The sequence below is a fragment of the Opisthocomus hoazin genome, chromosome 15 (assembly GCF_030867145.1).
Source record: "Opisthocomus hoazin isolate bOpiHoa1 chromosome 15, bOpiHoa1.hap1, whole genome shotgun sequence".
Taxonomy (NCBI): Eukaryota; Metazoa; Chordata; class Aves; order Opisthocomiformes; family Opisthocomidae; genus Opisthocomus; species Opisthocomus hoazin.
In genome coordinates, this window is record NC_134428.1 from 7,333,418 (window position 1) to 7,356,903 (window position 23,486).

At 42.0% G+C, this 23,486-nt stretch overlaps 1 protein-coding gene across 7 annotated transcripts in view; it reads right to left on the reverse strand.

Moving 5' to 3' along the window:
* CPPED1 (calcineurin like phosphoesterase domain containing 1) overlaps positions 1–23,486 on the reverse strand; it is a 64,049-nt gene that overhangs the window by 19,832 nt on the left and 20,731 nt on the right. For all 7 annotated transcript variants that reach the window (XM_075436697.1, XM_075436702.1, XM_075436699.1 and 4 more), the window contains one exon: positions 14,834–15,052. In XM_075436697.1, coding sequence (XP_075292812.1) covers positions 14,834–15,052 — 219 coding nt within the window. The remainder of the gene's footprint in view (positions 1–14,833; positions 15,053–23,486) is intronic.

Below are 23,486 nucleotides of genomic sequence, written 5' to 3' on the forward strand. Positions count from 1 at the left end.
GAGCTCCTTGGGAGCAGTGTGGGAGAGGAAGGCTAGGAGGGGCACACTCACCGGGAGCTGCGCGGCAGCCGCACCACTGCTCCGTGCCCCTCTGCCCCGAATCTGCCACTGGGGCAAGTAAGGGCAAAGGAGAGGCGACAGAGCAGGGACAAAGAGAAGGTGGAAGCCACTAGAAAACTACAGCGGTTGCTGCCACAACGTAAAAACTATCCCCTTTATCAGGCACAGAGCTAGCTACGGTATTTAATTATTCCAATTATTATGAAGAATATTTTTATTTGATGACATGTACTTCTTTAGCTTAGACAGAGGTTTGTTGTAGGTGAATAGGGAGAGAACAGAATGCCAAGAGACAACGCAAAAAAATAGTTCGGAAAGTGTCAGGGTGATGTACCTGAAATTAATTCCTGTTCTGTTTATCCTTGCATCACATGCAGTGACATTTTTAAATCCCAGGCTACAATATTCTGTCTTTATGTTAGGTTCTGTAAATACAGTCTTGCCCTGAGATAAATGACTTCACAAATTAACAGCCCGTAAAGGGCAGTTTGCCATTTATGCGAAACGTGAAAGTGAGAACTGTTGCTAGTGTCATTGCCTACAATTTTCTGCTGCTTCCCAGTCTATCATTTTTGAAAGCTGAGTGATGCGAACGGGAGCATAAAGGTGCCAACTCAGTGTCTCTGTTGCAGTCCGTCTTTCGGTTGTATGTTGTATCACTCTCTGCCTAAACACTCCCAATAGTCTTTCCTGCGTTGCTTAAGGAGCCAAGACAACCTGCCTTTCCTCACTGAAAGAAAGATTTCACGAAGAAAGTACTTTTAAAGCATTTTTGCTGAAGCTGGCTTCAGTCAGCAGTAGTATTCACAGATTATTCTAATAGCCAAGGAAATAATCCTCTAGCTGCTACTCCACAGTTAAAGAGTTCACTTTGGTACTCCACAGAACAGAGCACCTCTGTACAAAGCGCTGGGTGGGGTTTGCCAGGGCACTAACTGTAAGAACAACCTGAAGCACCGTTTACCCCAACCCGTATCTTTGCAATGCATGCTGGTGGCAATTTTTGTATCCGAGGCCACTCTTCACTTACAGTGACCTCCACCAACATGGTAACTTTCTCCCCAAAAGCATTCCCAATGAAAAATTAGCAGTCGATTGACATCAGACCCATTTTTCTACTGATACAAATTGGGAGTGGGAAAGGGGAAGGTTACAGCGGTGTTTTGAAGCAGTACCCCCAGGCATTCCCATGTTGGTGCTGCATGAACTCCAAGCAGGCCCCGCCGAGGCAGGAGAAGCCTGCTGGCCCCTGTGAGGGTACACAGAGTGGTGGAGATGGCAGGGGCATGGGCCTGGACCTCCAATTCATGTCACTTTCCAAGAGAGGGAAGTTCTAGTGAAGCAATCAGACTTTTTTAACGATCAAAGCTATCAGTCACAAATTCACAGAGAAAAAGCCCATCGGAGGTGAGCTACTCAAAGGTCGACTACTCAATACTCCGTGATGATGGTGCATTTCAGAGGATGTCCTACCCTGCAAACACCTTCTGAGAGGTCGCTGTTGGGGACGTGGCTGGCCCAAGTTGGCTCAGCTGCAGGGCAGGACCACTGCAGCTCAACCATGACCCCGCCGCTGCCGCCGCTGCTCAACCTCTGTCTGGGGTGGGTCTTCTCCAGCGCCAGAGTAGCACCTCTTGGGTACCTGCCCTGCTTGGCACAGACAGTACTGGTCATGGCTGGCTACAGGCACAAAACCCATGGACCTACCATCTGACTAAAAGTTTGGCAAGGGGGTGCCCTAGCTGAGCCCCAGCGCATGTTTACATCCCCACTGATGATTTGCACTGCTAGGGTGTTCTCCCACTCTGCAGCATCTTCGCTTGGCTTTGGCCCAGCACTGGCACTTTTAGGATGAAGCTACCCAAGATGTTCATTTTCCTCCCAGTAGCTGCCGTGGTTTGGATTCAGTACCAGAAGAATGTTGGTAGCACTGACGTTTTCAGTCGTTGCTGTGAAATCCAGAGCTTTTTCCAGCCTCCCGTGCTCAGCAGATGGGCAGGTGTGCAGGGGCTGGGGGGGGCACAGCCAGGCAGCGACCCAAGCTGGGCAATGGAAACGTTCCGTACCACGGATGGCGTGCTCCATTTAGGAATGGGGGCTGGATGGGAGGCAGGGGTCCTCTTTTCCACGAGTTTCAACAATCCTCTTTTTTTGCGGGAGTTTGAACTTTTCCCTGAGCTTGGACTTTTTCGGGGAATTTCCGTGATATTCAGAAGTTCCAGGTTCCACAATTGCTGCTCAGGGACTGGCTACACAGCTGGTCATTGGGCAGCGAGAAAAATTGTATTGTGTGTAGCTTGTTTTGCATATTAATTACTGTCATTAGTATTTCCTTTGCTGTGTTATTAAACTGTCTATCTCAACCCACGAGATTCCCGTTTGTCCATCTCTCCTCCCCATCCCACTGAGGGGGAAGGGAGGGGTGAGCAAGCGGCTGTCTGGTGCTTGGCTGCTGGCTGCCAGATTAAACCACGACAGTGTCTCAAACTTTGACGAGTTGCAAACACATCATTTTTAAAGGAAAGCACACATTTTCAGTTTGAAAAAGGAGAAAGTTAAAAAGAAAATTGTTTAACTGGGAGCTTTTATGTGAGAAACACTCTTCAAAAGCCCTGATATGACAACTGCAATCTGCCTAACATTTAACCCAAGAGACTGATTATCAAAGAACAGGTGAGAGCTAAATTGTAGATTAAAATACTATACAAAATATCAAATAGAAATAGTAACTAAATCTGATAAAAGCAAAATAAAAATGTCAAAACACCACCAATGAAAATGGAATTTATAAAAACATTGGGCCCATTCTTCTGTAATATATGATGACATGAGGAGAATTACTCTGACATCAAAAGACAAGTGATTGTTCTTGGAGGCAATCCCATGATTGTTATAAACAAACAAAAGACAGATCTGTGTATTTTCCTGGGCCTCAGAGTACATCACAACTGCTCAAAGAGTCTAACTATTTTGGGCATTTTCCTGTTCTTAAGATGCTTGTCCTTTTTTCGGTTTTCATGACTGTCTGCAGTCACTCTGCTCCTTCGGCGTGCCACTTCGAGGACGTTCCCTCGTAGTGTCCCCTAAGCTTCCAGCGAAGAGCAGAGGGGAGTCCAAGGCTACGCTCCGAGCACGCTCCTTTGGTAGCACCTCCACCGACACAAGTCACTGCACTTCTCCCCTCCCGTTCAAAACAGGACCACCTTTCACCTCTGCTGTCCTTCTGGGTACCTGGCTGCTGACTCTGGCTGAGCAGGGCTACCGCCGCGCTCCTGCCTCATCCCCCTTGGCACCGCCCAGCCGACCCCCTCCCCGCGACAGCCCCGCTGCTGCGTCTCTTGCATAGGAGGCAGGCCCAAAGCCAACGGCAGCATCCAGATCACGCTCTGTCTTCTGGGCTCCTGCTGCAATTACACCTTTACCGCACCTGAAGTTTATGCGCTACCATAAATAAAAGTTTAACAGCTCTAATCTTGTCACATCTCAGATACTGAGACACAGTTCTCTCTGAACAGGATTCCTTAGTTCGGCTGTGGACTGGACTAGAGGTTATGGTCTAAAATACAAGTAAGTATATACCTGCTGAAGATTAAGTATTTGCTCCTGATGGCCCCACGGTTTCTCAGCAGTATGAGACTGCAATGGATTGTCGAACACGCACGGAGAATCTCTGGTGCTTCCCTCCTCTCGGGCTGATTAGAGCAAATCAAATCTCACACTAAGCAGTCTGGAGGCTGTGAACGTGCCGTTAGGCTGTACTAGAATCAGATCATTAATATAAAATGTTTATTTATGCAGCCATAGTGACATTTTTTGAAGTAGGTATTATTGGATGTTTGACAAGTAATGTGGCCACTTACCCAAATTCTTAGACATTATTAACATCAGTGTAAGAATTTGGAGAAGAAAATAGCCAAGAATCTTTTTGGTTTGGGATCCATCCGACCAAGCATATCAAAGATTTTGATAGGTTGCAACAGCAAAAGAAACAGATGCAGTGAGTTTATTTTGATTAAGCTACCTCCCTGTCAGGAAATTAGGGCACACAAACACTGCTCCTGTTATTTCAGGTGACAGTACAAAAAAAGCCCCATTGATCAGCCAGCGACATATTTATAGAAAAGCTACCTTGTATTCAGCAAATAGAATTTTCACCTATCGCCTGATTCCGTATAAACATTTTGAATCCACTGCTTCTACCTTGCCCTTACAAAGCCTACCCGTGCCTCTTCTACTTCGTGCTCGATTAGAAGTCTCCACTGACAAAGACTGAGGAACTGGGATTTAGCTGACGGTTCTGCTGAAGCCACAGGCGACCGCAGAATGCAGCTGCCTCTCCCCCAGCTGCGCCGGGCTGAGGGTAGCTACACAAACCACACCGAACCGGGCAGCCAGTTCTGATGGCCAACAAGAGCAAACACAGTAAAGGTGACACACTTCCACTCATTTTTAAAGCTGGGCCCATATTTTAAGCCACCATTTTACACCCTGCTCATACACTTGTTATATGGACAAATCAAAAACCAGCATGCATGCTCTTGCCTTCTAGATGAGAAAGGGAAGTTTTAAAGAACTGCTACAATTTCAGTTAAAATTAAAATTTTACAAAATATCTCCTTATACACACGCTTCCCTTAAGGAACAGCAGAGCAGCTCAATTTTATCTGGCAAGTTTTTTAAAAAAATTAATGTTCCTTTGTTTTAGCAAAGTGGGTTATTTAATGGTAGTTTAAAAGCAAGAATAAAAGCAGTTCACAGCCAGATTTACTGCGGTAAAATCACTTCTTGAGGAGGACATTAAGATTATCAGGCATCTTTTTTCCTTTGTAGAATGCCTCACTAATTCGCTGTATATACCATTAAGAACTTGAATGGGACCTGACATTTCTCTGTAATTTATTCAGTTCACAAATGTATAAATGGCAGCTTGTGCATCTGCATGCAGGTTTCAGCACTACACTCGTATCACATCTTGTGTGCAAAACCCACCAGCAGCAAATCTCCAAATCTCCCAACAACTCAGTGACTGAAAGGTGAACAAGCTAGTTTGCATCTGGTGTAATACAGTACACGTACAGCAGCCTGCCTCCGAGAAAGGACATCGGGCTGAATCGACTGCAGAACAACTGTGAATTCACAAGCTTGTACATTGAACTTCTGCGACGTATTCCCTAAGAAGCACATAAACACGCAACTGACTGTGGACTTTATCACATGCAATAAAAGTTGTGAAACTCGGTATGATCTCAGCGTTCCTCTTCAGTGGGTCCAGCACTGCCAGACAGGCGGGCCTTCCTAGGAGGCACCGACTGCAGCTCTTACCGAAACCAAGGATTCACTGACCTGTCCTGGCCAAGCCCGAGACTCTGTTTTAAGTAAGGGAATTCAGAACATTCTCAACAGGCTTTGACATTTTCTGTGGTGCGTGCTTTCCCCTTGATTTGGAACGCTAAACAAGTTGAAGAGTTTCCTTAGAGGTACCCTGGAAGGCAGGTGTTTGTAACTATACGCCGCAGCCTATGCTTTACCATTTGGTATCTATAAACACTGCACTTCTGGAGGAAGTCGTATCAATGCACTGAATATTTAACAAAAACAAGAGACAGAAATATTGTGGACTGCAGCAGTTGCACATCAAATTTGGGCACGGGGGAGAGGCCCCAGATAATCCAGTTAGCAACGCTCTCAGAAGAGAAGACGCCTTCAAACACTACAGTGATTATAAACAGAAATGAAGCCATACTGCAGTCTCGGCACCAGAACCATCAGCTCCGATGTTCCTCAGCTCTGCAGCCGTCTATTCTGAACGTGAATAACTTCACTCTCCACCGCGTACGTGTCGGAGCCTGTAAGAAGTACCGACTGTATAAAAGCCAGTGCGCCCAGCTCATCTTGTATCCTGATCATCAAACTGTCAAGCAGAAGCCAAACAGAGAAGTGATGATTTGAAAATCATGTCCCTTAATTGCTGCCTAGATATGAACTCACAATCCCAATATTTGGCAGCTGCTTTTACAAATCTCGGTGCATATCATCGCCCGTATTACTGTATGAAAAGCCACTGTTCTCACAGCGGTTTTGTGACCGTGATGGTTCCCTCCCAAATTCTTGACCTTGTCTTTCCACAGGATACCAGACTTTCTAGGCGGTCTGTACCTTGTCACCCCTTGAGCACCCCATGCAACACGGTGCTCAAGAGCACTGCTCTCCCAGCTGCTTGGCTGCTTTCCCCGTTAGGCTCAGAGCAGTCTTTTCCCAGCTCTCAAGGCCACGCTGCCTCGACGACCAGTAACAGACCATAAATGAACCCCTGACAGTCGGGGACCTCTGTTTGCAGCCTGTCCCTCTGCTGTCAAGGCTGTTCCCGTCCCCCCGTGTTCATGGGAACCACGTGTACCTGGCCCCAGCTCTGCTCACGCGGCAGGTCCCTGTGACGAGCTGCTGAGAAGCACGACGGGCCAGCCGGTGGCATTGCAAAGCCCACCCGAAGCACCGCAGTGCAGGGCCGTGGCCGGCAGGCAGCAACGGCAATGCTCGTCTGACCGTGCTCCTGGGCCACAGCCACCTTCACCCCTGCATGTGACCGCCCTGCCATCTCCCAGGATAATTAAAATCCTCCTTAAAAAACTGGTAGGCCTTGAGCGACGGGAAAGTATGAAACGGCATTCCCAAAGGATCAGGAGTTCACCACGGGTTTAACTGGATACTGGCCAACTTACACCTGTAACTGGCTGCAATGCACCTATGGAACAGACTGCGGGAAGCCGTACCTATAGGTACCATCTCTCTGCAGAAGATCGCTGCGCATCACTGTTCGCCTTCTCCATCAAGATCAGCAGACAGTTGTTCCCTCCTGTTGAGTCCCCAGTTATATTACAAATATAAGACTATGTATCTTCTGTGTTGCCTGGGCATATGGATCTCTGGTGGATTAAACAGCAGTTGTTGCTACAATGCTATGCTTCTTAGCACATTTAAATTTTACAGACAGATATGGAAAAAAAATATGTAGCTGCCTCAATGCAGTTTAGACATTCAGACTCCAGCAACCTCCTTTAGCCGCAGCCTCACCCTGTCCAGCTCCACAGGTGTGTCCCTGCTTTCTGTCTGGGAGTTCTTATGGCACTTTTTGTTGTGCTCATAGCCCGAAACATACATTAGACAGCACGGTAAAACCATGAAAATATGTAACAGACACAACCCTACGGCTCAACAGAGAGCAAGAGACAGACAGCAAGAACACCCACGAGCGGTAAAGAAAACTTGATCAAATACGACTGCAGCTCCGTAAAGCTGATTGTCCCTCTTGTCAATGGAACAAGTGAAAACATCCGATTGTCTCCTTTATAAAAGTATGCACATTTTATCATGCTTTACGGTACCAATATTCTGACCATCTCCATGGTGTTACCCTACTAGAGAGAACCATCCAGGCTTTGGTTAACACTGGCGGGTTAAACAAGAACTGTCCAACTATCCAAAAAGTCAGACAAAATTAAGTTGAGAAGCCAGGTCTACCCAGTAATAGCCTCTGTAGACACATAATTTTAAACACTGTACAACTTGTTTCGTTAGAGCACAGTTAAATTTTTTATACTAGACTAGCTGATAACATCCCCCTGCACGCAACCCCATGCAATGTCATGGTTGGTAACAATCTCCGGCGTTCTCTCCAACCACCTTCTGTTAATTAAGGTGTAACTATTTTGGGGGGGTGGGGGATCAATCTATGCCATTTTTACTGCAGTGTAACATACTCATAATACTTAAAAGATTTGAAATGTATTTCTGCATATAAGTAAATGGAAGAACACATGCAAAAGCATGCCATACATACTGGCACATGAAGACAGGGACAATGCCCATTCTCTGAGGCAGACAACTATTAAATGTATATGGCAAACCTGTCTAATGTTAAGGAAACATTTTTAATGATAGAATACAAGATGTTAGTGAGACCTTGTCTTTAGCCTGGATACAAAATTCATATTGCAATCTTACACAGTCTACAAAGCTACTGTCCTTCCTCACAGATCGCTTTACTACAGCACTGCAACCCCCTGAAATAATATCCGAGTATCCTGGAAAAGCCACAAATATTCCCAGTGTTCTGGGACAGAAGGAAAAGCCCCTGTAAGAACAGCGTCTATCAGCCAGATATGACGCCTTAAATGAAGTTTATTCTTTTCTGTGCAACAGCCCCCTGGAGCCAGGTGTCCCCACCGAGGGCCACTGCTGAGGTCTGGAACGGCACAAAGCAGCTCCAGCTGGACGCAGCAACAGGAAAACATCGCCTTGCAGCTTCCCCCCCTCCCTCCCCACAGCCTCTGCTGCAGAGGAGGGGGGACGCAGCACAAGTCATTCAAGAGAGCTGGGAAAGGTAAGTTTAAAAAAAAAATTGAAGAGAAGTGTCTGAAATAAGACCACTTTAATATTTTTATCAGCTATAAAATGAATAAAAACCTATGCAAAAAAAGCCTCACAACAGCAGACCTGGGGAACGAACAAGAAAGCAGGAATAGGCACAACTGCTTATCTTGTTGTGATCAAACCAGAAAGCAAGATGAACAATTGCTTCAGAAGCTAATGAGAGAAATGAAGGTACAGGCAGATTAATTAAAAAGGCAGAAGTACCACCATAATTAATTCACTAGGCATGTCAGAAGAGCAGACAACAGAATTCCTGTATTGGAATTTGGTTTATTTCAAATACAATGCCTTAGTTTCCTGCCATCACTTACACCACTGTCTACATCGATTTGTTCTTTGCAAATGGACATAACAACAACAAAAGGTGGATCAAAAGACCTTTGAAACAGCAGATGCAAGGGATGTGGGCATCCTCCTCCTCTGCCCCACCTCTGAGCAAGACAAAGGAACTCTGAAGTCGCGCACAGCACTCTGGCGTCTGACCAGGCAGGGGCTGTTTCCACTCACCTCAGCAGAGCTAAAGGTGCCTTCACCAGAATTAAATGTTTCAGAAATTTGTTATAAATAACAATTTGAAAGCCTTTAATTAAACATTGTAATAATAGAACCCAAGAGGTAGAAGGAAAAAAAAAAAAAGAAGAAAAATTTCGCTACTTGGACTTAATTCACTGAAAAAGCTGATGTCAGATTGTACGGCACCAAATAACCTGGCCAGGAAATGCGTATATTAGAGATTATGCCTTCACTTAACTAAAGGAGTTAGTAAAAGTATTCACAGTGTACTTCAAGTGCCACAATACTCAATTCTAGCAATTCTGATTTCTTCTAATTAACATACACATACAAATGAATCTAAAACTGCAAGCATAAACATTACCTGCTCACTGATCCATTATCACACTGCTAAGAGATCAAGCTTAATCAAGTTCTATCAGTTTTTTGATTATACATGTTATTAGACAAGTCTCGTTTCATTTAGTCTCTAAACAGCTACATTTTATTACAGTCAGAGCTAAGTAAAGTCTGCAGGAGACTTGCTGTCTTACTTGTTCTTTGACCCATGTAAGCAGAGCAATTAATGAAAAATAATTAAACACCTGGTCTAAAGCCACATCACATAAGGGCTTTGCTGGCTAGAACGGACGTCTATCAAGTTACTGACAGCAGCAGTACCATTAAAAAATGCAGTTTAAACAATTTCCTCCAAAGGAGCTCAGCCAGATAAAACCAGCTGCCAGATTCTCAGCTTCACGAGGCAGTGCTTCTCCATGGCTGCAGCAGGGTGGCCACGGCTGCCCACAGCGGCGTTCCTTGCCCTTGTAACAAAAGGTGCCTACACACGAGCTATGGGGTGAGAAGGAAGCACGATGCTTCGTCTTCAACAGCCAGGACAGACAGGCGAGAGAAGGCAGGGCACTTCTTTCGCCTGCCTTCACTGAAATGTTCTCCCAGAGTTAAAGGAGCAGAGGAAAGATCGGTAGTGGACAGTATTCAGCCAAGTATCCCCCGAAACATTTCAACCCAAGCAAGTCCGTGGGACATGACGGGACACACCCAAAAATGTTTAGAGAGCTGGCTGCTGTCACCATGAGGCACCTCTCTATCCTCATCAGAAGGCTGTGGAGTTCGGGTGTTGCAGTCTGGATGAGTGGAGAACTAGATGGGTGAAGAACTGGCTCGAATGTTAGGCTCAAAGGGTACCGGTTAGTGGAACAATACGGAAAGTTGTCACAACACAAAACACAAGGTTCCAACTTGATAAGAGAAAAAACACTTTTAGAAATAAATTTCCAAAGTTTTAGAAAAAAGCAGTGAAGCAAACACATTATCCAATCAACAATATTTTGCATTTTACAGATTACCATTTTTGCCATACTAAGTCACAGTACACTAACTTAATACACACAAATGTTCTCAGAAGTAAGTCTTTCATTACAATGGTGTGTCTAAGTGTAAGTATTGAGTTTATAAAATAATTTTCAGTAACACAGTTGCACTATAAGGTATTGCTTAAAATTCTTGATTATGTACCACAATATTAGCGTTACCAGGAATAGATATCCTATTCTGATTATGTAATCAAGAAAAACTTCTGAAAATAATATTCAGAGTACAAACTACTTTTAATCAGCAGCTAAATACCAAGATACTGGCACTGATTACTTCGTTGCTCTAATGACATCTGTAATGTATTCCAAGTGCTGTGCCTGATTGCTTCCCAGCTGATCAGTATTCTGTTCATCACTTCTAGCTGCTGGAATTCTGAGATTTCTTGGAGTTCCGTTGCAAAAGGCTTCAACATTACTTCAGCTAAACAGCTACAGTGCATGCCTTAAAGCAGTCATCACAAACTTTACACTTAGTACTCCACGATAAAACATACTAAGAGAAGAGAGGAAGATTTGGGGGTTCTCTCTGCCCCCCCCCTTTTTATTAATGAGCACTGATTATAAAGCAGTATAATCCAAAGAACTTGATAGACATTGGCCAACGGAATGTAAAATATAGCTGAACTTCAGCTGATCATAGGTTTCTTCAATAACCATGCTGCAGTAGTAACTGTGATACACTTTCATTAACACTGATGTTTTCAACTTTAATATAGGAGATATACACAAGTGATTTAAAAGGCAATTTGAGACATGAAATAAGGTACATGTACGAGCCAAATTCACAACTGTTAAACTTAAATCAATGTCTTGTCTCATATCATTTCTGATTTTTGCCTACTGAAAAAATGAATTTTTAATCCTTCGTTTTACTGAACTAACATGACAAGGGAATGACACAGCCATTACTCTTGGAGAAACTCCTCAGTGGAGAAGTACGAAATGACTGCAGCACCATTCTACTACAGACATGTATTATTTGGTCTAAACATCCTTGCCTAGAACAGCAAAAATACTTAAATTACTCAGGAAAAGAAATACCACTACTGGTCTTCAATTCTGGAAACATTTATACATTCACATTATCTGAAAAGCTATTTGCTCTAAAAATTCTTAGATTCTCTGTTCGCTCTTTTTCATTAATGGACTTCTTACAATTTCAAATTTTTGTTGAATAAATAAAATAATGAAATAATGAAAGTGCTTGCAAAAGTCACTATCACTCTTACAATTTTGAAATGGAACTCTTTCTAATTTTTTTTTGAGTTTAACCAGTTGCTGACAGCTTTTAAGCTCATTGTGTCTACACTTTAAGTTAGAAGTGTTTAAATGGATTACACAAAGAAGTATGAAATCTCAAGCACAGTATTAGTACTGGAATTAGTGGAGAGACACTTGTGCCATATGACAATGAAATATAACAGCTCCTCCTTTCTATCGAAGTCCTAACTGGTGCAGAGATAACTAGTGGTTCAAACATAGGCCTGTGTGAGACAAGAAATTCAAGAATTCATTGCTCCGCAAGAAAGAAGTAACCTCAAACCCTAGAGTTTAGCATAGAATTGGCAGAAAACTTGAGAATGTGACTGCAGTACTTCCAAGTTTTCAAAAAACTTCCACTGCAAGGAGTGCGAAGAGTTTTCATTTCTAACATCAGAGGATTTCTGTTCTGATAAAAGAATATGCAGCAAAGAAGTTCTTATAAGGCCAACATCTTGGCTTCTTAATGCCAACGTCCTGCAATGCCTCATACAGTAACAGCTATTAAGCAGCCAAACCAAAGAAATTGTCAATAAGTATCTTGATAAGACATTTTTAAAACAGGATGTGAGTTGTCTTCCTTTAAAATATCTCTTAAATTTTCTTTAACTCTTGTTGTGTTTTGAAGGAGCTTCTATTCCAGAAGCTAAGTAGGCGAGCAAAAAAGGCAGGAAAAAATCCTTTGAAAAACCTACGATTTCACTTCCAAAATACGCATTCATACAGTTTAAACTAAAGCGTTGTTTCAAATTCGTTTAAACATACAGATTTAGATTTACCTTCTATGAAGTATTTTTCTGACTCTGCATTTCTGTCCCCCTTGCTGCATCACACGTCTCCCTGCCCTTGCAGGCCACTAGTCAGAGTGTCAATCCACAGGTACCTGAGCCACAGAGCGATTCCCTTTTGTCTCTCTCATCAGTTTAGACAAAGACAAATGGCTGACTGTAGAACTGTACTTATAGGTACAATTTAATTGTTAAATTGTACTTACATGTTTACCAACTCACAGCACAGCAAGCCATTTGTATAAATACAAAGGCAGTAATCAAATAAGTAATCGTTCCATTTGAATATTGTAAAATTCCTTTTAGTGGTACATTTCCTGAACTATTTTATATAACTACACGATAACACAGGCTTGCAAAGTATTAACATAATTTCAATCAACAAGAAATTATTAGATAAATTAAAATATGGTGGCCTAAATGAGGTAATCATAGAATCATTAAGGCTAGAAAAGACCCTTAAGATTATTGACTCATGAACTGCTCTTTACTGCAATTTCTCGGAAATTGCACTAGGCAGCTTCAAATACTTACACAATGCACAGCACGTACATCACACAACGCAAGTCATCTCAGCAGTACAACCCCTTTAGTTTCTTTTACATGTTTGTTAGCAAAATGAATGCACGATAACGTCTTGCAAAACCCTGACAGGTTTGTATTTAAAATATTACCGAAGTCTTAGATGTACACTGGGAAACGCTACAATAACGACTACAGAGATCCATTACTAGGAAAAAACCCAAAAACATAAAACCTGCCACCTGTGAGGCTGTTGTTTAATGTATCTAGCCATTCAGTACCCAGTGGAAGTCTTCTGACTGCTGGCTCTCTGTAGTTCACACTTACTCGCTATCAACAGAAAAGCCTCAGAATAACATCATTTAAAGTCAATATAGGCGAAAGTTCTCAGAACTTTGCACTGTTTTATGAGCCTTTGAGAAATATCCAGGTAAAGTGAAATTAACTTAGCTTCCTGGATTATTTAAATTTATGAGTAAAAGATCTTTTCAACAGGGTATAGAACACCTACTGTGTGTCATGAATTTTCTTCCTCTTACAAGGGATACAGAAGATAACAGATTTGGAACACTTAACACGAATGAAAAGTCCTAATTGAAATACTTATTAAAACTCTGCTACAGGAAGGCCAGATGATTCTTAGGAAGAGATTATTTTGTCGCTCTGGGTTAAACCTGGACTTCCAAAATTAATGGAAGAACATACACCAATAAAACAACCGCATAATGGCAGACATTACAGTATGACCAAGCTCCTGAGGTGTTACATAGTAGATTTGATCAAGCTTAAATCTGCTGGTGTTTACACTTTCCCACTCTACCACTAAAATTGTGTTCTAGTCAAAAGAAAGTCCGTAGCCTATAAATAATGTCAATCAATTTGACAGCTAAGGTTTTAAAATCCACTTCGTGGGACACTAAAGAATTAGCGAAAGGTCTCTAAAATGCTCAGAACGTAGCTGTGCCACTGTGGGCTGGGAAGCATCACCTCAGGTGCAAGCAGTGTACGAAGCAGAGCGCAGCACAGAGCACACGGGACTCTGGTTTTGCCAGCTCACCTGGCGAGTGGCTGTGCTGTCAGCCACATAACCAAGGCTTTCTGCAGCTCTGCTTCTTATCAAGGCTAAGGAATGTAAGACACTGTGCTTAGATCTGCTTTTCAGACCACCTGTCAACTGGTGACATCACTTTTTCTTTCACTTCCAAGAAGAGTATATACATTCTTAAAATAGAAAACATTACCAGTCTGTTTTAAAGTTGTAACTGTCAAACTTTGCAACCCACCTTTCTAGATGGTCTGTTGTTCTTCCTCCAACTGTACACAGAACCACACTGATCTCTGAGTCCCACAGCAATGGGACAGAATGCTAAAACTCAAATCTGCTGACTTTTAGCATTTTAAGAATTTCAATATTGAAGCAGTTGAATTTATTAAGCATTATTAAGCCAGAGAACTCTCGGAGCTTCACCTAGTTCAGGTACTCAAAAAGCCATAGTTATTTTTTGTTCTTTTATTGGCATTGTTTTTCCCCAGTGGTTACAGTCTCTATTTGTCTTGCCAAAGCGATTTGTTTAGAAGAAAGAATTTTAATGTGTCTTCATAGGCCTTTTATTTCAAAGAAAATTTCCCCAGGCCCACTGAAAAGAAAGCAACTAACAAAACCACACCCCTAAAATGAATGATACAGGAAGATGGAAGAAATCAGAATAACGTGACAAGAATTATCTACAAAGCACACTTTTTTCCCAAACACCAAAACAGTAGCATACCAAATCCTACAAAATAATATTGTGAAGTCAAGGAAATTAAATTAGTCTTGTTTCCAATCTGAAATGTAAAGAAAATGGAGTAACAATCCCCATTCTAGACTTTTAATTGCCTTACCTGGCATTCCATGGATAAGGTCTCCACACAACACAAAGAACTTGGGTTTAGGGTTTAGTTTGTTAACGGCCTGCACTGCTTGCTCTGCTAGTTTGATTTCTTCTCCCCACTCATCATCTCCATTGTTCGTGTCTCCAACTGCCCAAGCTTTCATCAGTCCAAACTGAGGATCTGCTCCCTGGATGAAGTAGAAGGGGCCCTTCCACTGGTACTCATCAACTAAGAAGAAAAAAAAAGGGGGGTGGGTGAAGTTAAGCACTAGAGAAATTTACAAAGAGAATGAAAGTTTCCATCCATCATTAAATTGATTGCTCTTCACCTAAGTGAGTTGAGGCCGCTTTAATGGAAGTACAGAATTCTGTAGCCATTCGTATAGGACAAGCATAAAAGCAGAAGTACAAAGTTTTCCTCCAATGGGTAGCTGCAACAACTGAAAGTATATTAATCTAATTATACCACACGGTAATTACAGACTGATTAGAGGAAAGATGTGAAGAATTCAGCAAATAGTGCTGGAAATTACAAGACCCTAACACAGCACAAGTGTATAACGTTAAGATTTCTGTTGATGCTTTTAAGATTTCAATTACTGCTTCTTTAATTAACAAGTTATAACATACACAACACATTTCACATGTTATGGTTCCAGTAGACTTGTCCTTAAATTATTAAGGAGTTAAATGTTTTTTGTTCTTATACTTCCAGAGAGAGGCTGGATGTAGCTCATTCTTTGGAGTTAGAACTGAAGCCACTCAACAGGACCAGGTCAGGGAACACAAAATCCAGCAAATCAGAATTGGCAGTAACAATGAAAATCCTAATTTGGAACTGCGACAACAGCTCCTGAGACCTATCACAAAAAGGCGAGAACACAGAAACAAATTTCCATTGGTAGAGTCAGCGCAGAGAGCGGGTACAACAGAACTTGTACTGCTCCGATTTTCTTGTATACTTGTTTCTCTGATGCTGTAATAACAGGTACCACAAAAGAAGCATGATACATAAGACTACAAGCACATTAAGATAAAAAATAACACTCAACACCGGGTAAATAAAGCAACAGTTGGCTACAAATTAGAAACAAAAATGGGTATCCTGTTTCCTAGACTTATGTCTCACACTCCAATTAAAGTACAAACACAAGTACGCTGTGGTTTCTCCAGCTAAATGCATTCATTTGCAACTTGAATATTTCAGTTTGACAGCTGTATTTGGGTTAATACATTTAGTGTTATTGGGAGCTTTTTCAAACAGCATTTAAACTGTTAAAAACTCACCAACTACATCATTCTGTAGTTGAACCTAAAAACAAATGATACACCAAATCATTTAAAATTAAAATATAATCCATGAATATACTCCCATATTACATCAGTCTGATCTGAAACAGAGTTTGAGGCAAAACTAATCTCCCAATAGTTGTGCATAGGCAAGTAGCATGTCCACCACATGGATGTACTTTTGGTCTTATTTGAAGGGATCTAGAACTGGAGCTTCGTTTGTTACAAGATGGGCCGTATGTTTCTTTCAAGGACGGTTAGAAAAGAGATGTCAGAATTCACCTCTTCCCCACGGATATGGATAGGCTGCAGTGAGGGAGAAGGAATGTGGGCAACTCCCAGAAGCTGCTTGTAACTGTCATCTGTTGCTATGGTATCAGATCATTTTGCCAAATGCAAGCTCCTACATTTTAGTTAAAGTAACATTTCATTTCTAAACAAAATTTTTTATAATCTGTTAATATTGTTTGTTAATTCATAGAATCATAGGTTGGAAAAGACCTCTAAGATTATCAAGTGCAACCATCAACCCAACACCACCATGCCTACTAATGCCTCATATCAACATTGCCTTGTTCTAAATAATAATCACGTATTTTATACATCAAAACTTTTAGCCATTCATTATCTTTTAATTCTAAAATGAAATTAACTTTTCCAATTATGTAACTTATTCAGAGAAATGAAATGATCTATCTATCCATGAGTTTGCAATAGAAGCCTTATGGAACCAACTGAATGACACAAAGTCGTTTAGGTTTTTATTTTATATCTTGCATGGCAAAATATGACTGCCACAAAAAACAGCTTACATGCTGCATCAAAGGCATTGTTTGTGAAGAGAAATCAACTTTTAGTTTTTATAAGTGGAAAGCTACAGAAAAAATCATGTAAGAAAGCTTGCATCAGAAATCCTTTATGACCTATGCAAAGTAAAACTGAAAAAAGGGAAGTCCAAAACAGGAACTTGTTTTGGAGGAGCGCCACAATCCTCAAACTCATTAAATGGGAAAAAAGCTCAAGCCCTTGAACAACATGGCAGGATTTTTAACACCTGTCCCTTTTCTAGTAGCTTGGCAGACAGTATTGATAACCAATGCTGAGCAAAATCTACTTGCTTTGTACTGGTTAATCTGAAGTCAGTAATTTTAACACAGCAGCCTAAGTTACACAGAGACACTTCTCTATTTATTTTTACACGAACTACTTCGAAAAGACAGCTACTCTTTGTTTTAAAGGACTGTATCAGTTGTAGCCATACCACATTTGCCTTTCCAAGCCCTGGGGCTGGCATTTGATGGCCAGCGGCAGCACCACAGTCCGGCAGGCTGGGTGGCCACGGGCGGCCGGAGCCCTGGCAGCTCTCCGGCAGGCTGCTGGCACAGGCGGCAGGGCCGGACCAGGTCCCCAGTCATATGTCATAACAGAGAGAAGCCTGGCAAGCAGACGACGCACTGTCAGGGAGCGTGCAAAGCCGATGAAAAACAGGTTGCATAGCCAGACCAGGGGCTATTCTAATACATGGTTCATGGATTTTTTTTTTCCCCCCGGCTTATATTCATGCCAATACAGTAGCTCTTGAGGTTTTAAGCACCTGACTGTTTCCAAGACTGTGCACAGATGCTCTGGTTTGAGTGGGTGAGTGATGGTCATGCGAGGCAGAGAGAGAGAGACTGATGAGATGCATTTGAAAAGAGAAGCTCAGTACACAGACAGAATCAAGAAGTGGCAGAAGAAAGGAGAAACAGAAGATGCAGGGGTGGAGGTGAAGAAGAGTGGGGAGAAAAGGAAAGAGATAGGATGTGAAAAGAGAAAGGAACTGAAAATGGTGCCGAGGTATATGCTATATTCTCCTGTAGGAAAGAAGATAACAAAACGAAGAAAGTGAAGCAGGAACAACAGAAAAGATCCAGCAAAGAGGGCTACATAAATAACATTTACTTAAAATATTAGTTTAATTAACTAGTCTTAGTCAAATCATTCAGTCCACAGCTATGTTTGTGGTATCTGATAACTTACCAAATCATTACAAAAACTAACAGTACGGTTGAATAAATACTTGCTACCTTTGTCTTGTTACTTGATCACTCCAACTAGAAACCCTATTTAAAAACAAATAAACCTTGTATTTAAACCAAATTCCATTAGTTTATTACTTCTCACGTGGTCCTTACTGATTGAGTTTAGTACTTATTGATTTTGTTCCCCACAAAATAAAAGAATATATGGGAACAAAGTAACACAGGGACACTTGGTTTAAATTTACAACTTAAGTTTTTGTTTATCAGGAATGTGTTTCAATTACTATAAAGTACTAGAAATAAAAGCAGAATATCATTAAGGGAGTTGTATGGTACAACACCACTGGTGCAAACTTGCAACTGCACCAACTCTTAAGCCTGCTCTGAAGCCAGCTCAGCCAGGAAATCACTCTTCATCGCCCTCACTGGTCTCTCTGCAGAGGAGTTCACGCAAGTTTTTCCGTATCTATGCAAGGCATAACATCACTCCAGCTAAAGTTTAAAGTGTTGCACCTAGTGCAATTTGGCTAATTTTGCTTAAAACTCCAGGAGCACGCCTGCACAAGTGCTCTTTCAACTGACCAGTATGATAAGAGGGTAGTTGTTGGCGTGGGTTACGGATCCGTTGTAACAATGTGACCCCAATATGAGTATGATCGTTCACCTTTATTAGTCAGCAAAAACAAGGTTTATATAGCAAAACTATTACAGCATCTGAATGGTTAAACCCCAATCCATATATAGGCAAAACTACTGCAACTCGTTGTGATTGGTGCAGAGCTGCATCTCGAAGTGAAAACAGTGCTGTGGCAGGAAACAACAACGTGGCAGGAAGGAAGTGACAGTGTGGCAGGAAACGGTGACGTTCTCCCTGCTCCAGTGTCTCGAGCTCGTCGCTCTGCCTTCCCAGCAGGGTTCCGTGTCAGCCGCTCCCAAGGCTCACTTCCGGATCGGAACCTGGGTTGCTCAACGCACCAAGCTATGTCCCCTCTCGTCCAGCCAGGACTCCACAGGTAGCAATGCGAAACAGAATGTAAAAGCATCTTCCACCACCATAGACGGGCCCAGAAGTCTTCTGCCCAACAATTAAATGATTTATCAATGGACTGTGTTCAGATAATTACTAGCTTCTGTAAAACCTCTGCACCCTACGTCTCTCCCTCACCAGCTGCTTGTTAGCACCCTCAAGCAGAACAGGCGCTGTAGCCTGTGCAAATGAACCTTGTAAGTCAGTAAGTCATGCATCACAAAAAACCGTTCAAACCAATTTTTTGGACTTTGCGCTGAATCACAAGGCACGTGCTCAGACAAATCACTCTGTTGCTATGCTAGGGGATGCCAAAGTCTGGCGGAGGGTTAGTAACAAACAGCATTGGGCACAAGTGGTGGGAGGGGGAACAGCCGCTTTTGGAGCGATCCTCTAGTCATGATCCAGGTCCTCGTTGTTACTCCGTCAGGTTTCAGTTAAACAGCATGTACAGTTGCTATCTTCCCTTCAAGCATAGCAAGCAACGACTTTTATGAGAATGACATCAAAGGCATCCTTCTCGCTAGCAGTTTCAACTTTCGAGCCCTTAGATGAGCTTTGTAGTTGTATTAGACAAAGTGTGCACCAGGCAAAGCAATAGAAGATTAGGATTTAACTAATAACCAATTTTTTCTGCCTTCTCTCTTGCATTACGAAATTGAGCGGAGCTGAGAATGCCTACAGACTGGCTCTTCGCCTCTACCAGCAAAGAGGCTGTTTGCAACTTTGAGTTTACCACAGCAACCAGAAAACGCAAATGCCAGACAAAAGTCAGCAGATTTCTCGGGTAACTGATGTACACACATTTATCATTTCTGAAGGACAAACAATGTCTGTGGAGCCGCTCTCACACGCTAAGCCACACAAAACTCCTATTCCGAATCCATTTCGTTCCCAGGCCTCCTTAAGAGCTGCACAGCTGATCCCCACGGAAGAAGTCCAACTTCAGAACATGTTGTTACGCCTCAGTTTCAATACCTTCCCACTCTTTTTCTGCTCCCATGCATGCCAAAGCATGGAGAGAGGATCAATGCAATGTATTTTTAGTAGCACAGGCTGAAAAACGGTGCCAGCTTCTACTTTTATTGAAGGATTAATTCTGTGAAGGGCCAAAGTAGCCAGGAGCAATTCACAAGGGAAAACCTCAGCCATGTATTGTGATCATGCACAAAAAGACACTTCAAGGACCCAGGTGGGATTCAAGCCAAACCTCACCACTTCTAGAGGACAACAGTCAACATCTCACTGTGCCTTTATTTCTTCCTCTTTTGCTTTTCTTAGTTGCTCCTCCCTTTTCTCCCTCCCTCTCCAAGGATCACAAACACATATACCACTGCAAGCTGGCCTCTGACAGAACACTGGACTTAGTACTGATGGGACTTCCAGTATTTCCCTGTTGGGTTTTTTTTAAAAGTACATTGGTTGGTTTCAACAGTACATTGTTTTTCTTCTTCCTCTATGCTCTACGGTACTTCACGCAAACAAATTAGTTATGAAAAGTTACTCCTGTCCATGGTCTCCCTATGGACACCAGTGTATCAGAGGAGAACGGACATGGACACATGTCTGGTGCTTGCTCACTATGCCATTGGCAGTAATAAAGATGAAAAACGCCCTCATTCTCATGTTGGGTTTGCCAGGGGAATCAATTTCACTTCTCTGAAGGACCAGAAACCAGCAGAACATGGCAGTACATGGTTCCCTGCCCCAAGTTGTCCCTGCCTACAAAGTGTGCCTGTGACTCTTCTTCTAGGTGAAACTGGAAAGAAGCACAACCTGGGTTTTCTAAAGAAGCTACAAGCAGGATGGAAAATGGAATCTTTTAAGTGAAGGCACTACTTACACATCATAAAAAATACAAAAGGCAAAAACTTTTTCCTTGCAATTGTTTTGCAGTTTATCTTTAAGGGCATGTGTTTTCACTCCTCTCAGCCCTGGAATAGCTTGAGAAACAACAAAGGACTTGCACTAAATCCTTAAATAATTCCTTGTTTAATATTAAAACATTATCAATAATTGTGACTTCAAACCACCATTATTATTGTCTGTATGTCCAAATCCAAAAGATTTCAACCTATTTAAACATGCATTCCTTTCAGCTATGTTTTCCACATGTGCCTGAGAGACTACCAAAGATACGACTACTCAGGGTTCTGCTGAATGACCAAGGCAAGCTTTTACAGAAGGCATAATTTTATGCATCGGGGAAAAAAACCCCTTCAAAACAGGTATCAAAATACATTTTTCAGAGAGAAAATGAAACCCTGTAAAAGAGTAATTATTGTAGAAATTATGTACAGTGAGCCTAAACTACAGAAATAACATCAGTAGAAACACTAACTGACAGAATACAGTTTCTCAAACAAATTAGGCAGTGATACTATTTTTAAAAAGATACTTTTAAATTTCTTGAATAACTATCAAGGTAGGAAATGCTCTCTTGGATACAGTTTATTTGTACTGAGGGCTACAGAAAGCTAAACTCTAGTCATGCCTTTATGCCCATCCCTAAATTTAACACCTAAACTCATTACAGAAACTTTACAGCCCCACGCTGTAGGTGTGAAGGAGGGTGGCTTGCATAATGACAAGGTGAAGTCACAGAAAGTTCCTCAGAACCCACGTAAAAATTTGCCTAATTCATACGAGAGTTAGAAACAGTATTGGGAATGGAATATGCTAGCTGGGAAGCAGTTGTGATCAGCGCTCAAAAATATTACTGGTGAAGAGCTCTAGAATAGTAGTCATAATGCGCCAAGATCCAACACTCACATGAAAGCTAGAAAAAATAAGAAATCAACTGTGGTTGTATTTAATTTCAAAGGAAGGTGAATTATGTGTAATTATGATGCTTTTAAAAAGTGCAAAATTCCTTGAAGGCAGCATGCAAACAATTCAAAGACACTATCCCAGAGGCTCAGACCATATGCACAGCATTTACTAAGGACTTCAGAAAGACCAAAAAGAATCCAAACTGACTAAACAACATAAACAGCAGCCACAAGGATGCTAGTAGGAGCAAGACAGCATCCTTCAAAAAGCTAAAGCATCCAAATAAAGAAAAGAGGAAAGATTTTATACACTGGAAGGTTAGATACAAAAGCCCAAGAATTCAAGCTAAAAAAAGTGAAGAACAACGGGAAATAGCGTAAATCTGAAAACTAATAAAGCCCTTTTTAGAGAAATTAAGAGCAGGTAGCCTGCTAGGCTCTCACTAAGGCTAACAGATGTTCCAGACATGCAAGATGCATCTGAGGATAACGACAGAGCAGAAAAACAATGTCAATTTTTGTATCCATGCTTATTGTGAAGGAACTTCTGAAGACCTAATACCAGAACTCCTCCTTACAAACAGCCTGTCTCATATCAAAATACCAGTGGATGAGCCGACAGACAGACATGAACAATGACAAACCACTCAGATTAGATGGCATCCACAGAAGAACTCAAAAGTAAAACCCAGATGACCCCTGTGGACCTCTTCCTTAAAACTGCCCTTGCCCCAGAGGAGCAGGAACATGGCCAGCATCACACCTACATTTAACGGAGTCTCCTGAGCAATCTGGTAACTGCTGGCTGCAAAACTGGCATCCGTACAGGCAAATTAACGGAAACTGTAACAAAGACAATAACTACTGCACTTACTGATTCTGGAGAAAGAGTAATCGACAGCTTTACACGGACAAGGGAAATCCATTGATACCGACTCCCAAGAGGCAGCTGGGAGTTACTCAACAAAGACTCATAAGGAAGCCAAGCTGTCTTGAAACATGAAATAAAGTCCTCACATGCATAAAAAGCTGGTAAGAAAAAAAGAAATGGACAAGACACAGAGATCCCACCCGAATCTGTACTGGGACCTACAGTGTTCAACAAATTCAAAACAATCTGTAACAGTAACTCAAGAGCGAGGACGTGAAATCTGCTAAAACTAAGCCATCTGTCAGTATGAGCATAAGGCCTGGTTGCAAGGAACTCTGGAGAAACTTCACTACTCCGTGACTGAAAGCAGATGAACTTCAGTGAAGAAAAGTGCAGGATAGTGCAGGCGGGAAAACCACCACCAACTTCACATAAACAACGATAGTTCCAGCAAGTGCTACAAAGAAAACTCACCTCAACATTCAGTAACGGCAAAAAAGCAGAGATAGGAAAGGAATAGAGAACAAAGCAAGATAAAAAAATATGAGAAGCAACTGAACAAACTTCAAGAGTTTCCAAAGATTGGTGAGGGAGGCATGACAGAGGAACACAAAATCACATGCGGAACAGAGAACATGAGTATGCAACACTGGTTACCTGCCTCTTCCAGACAAAGGTTTTGG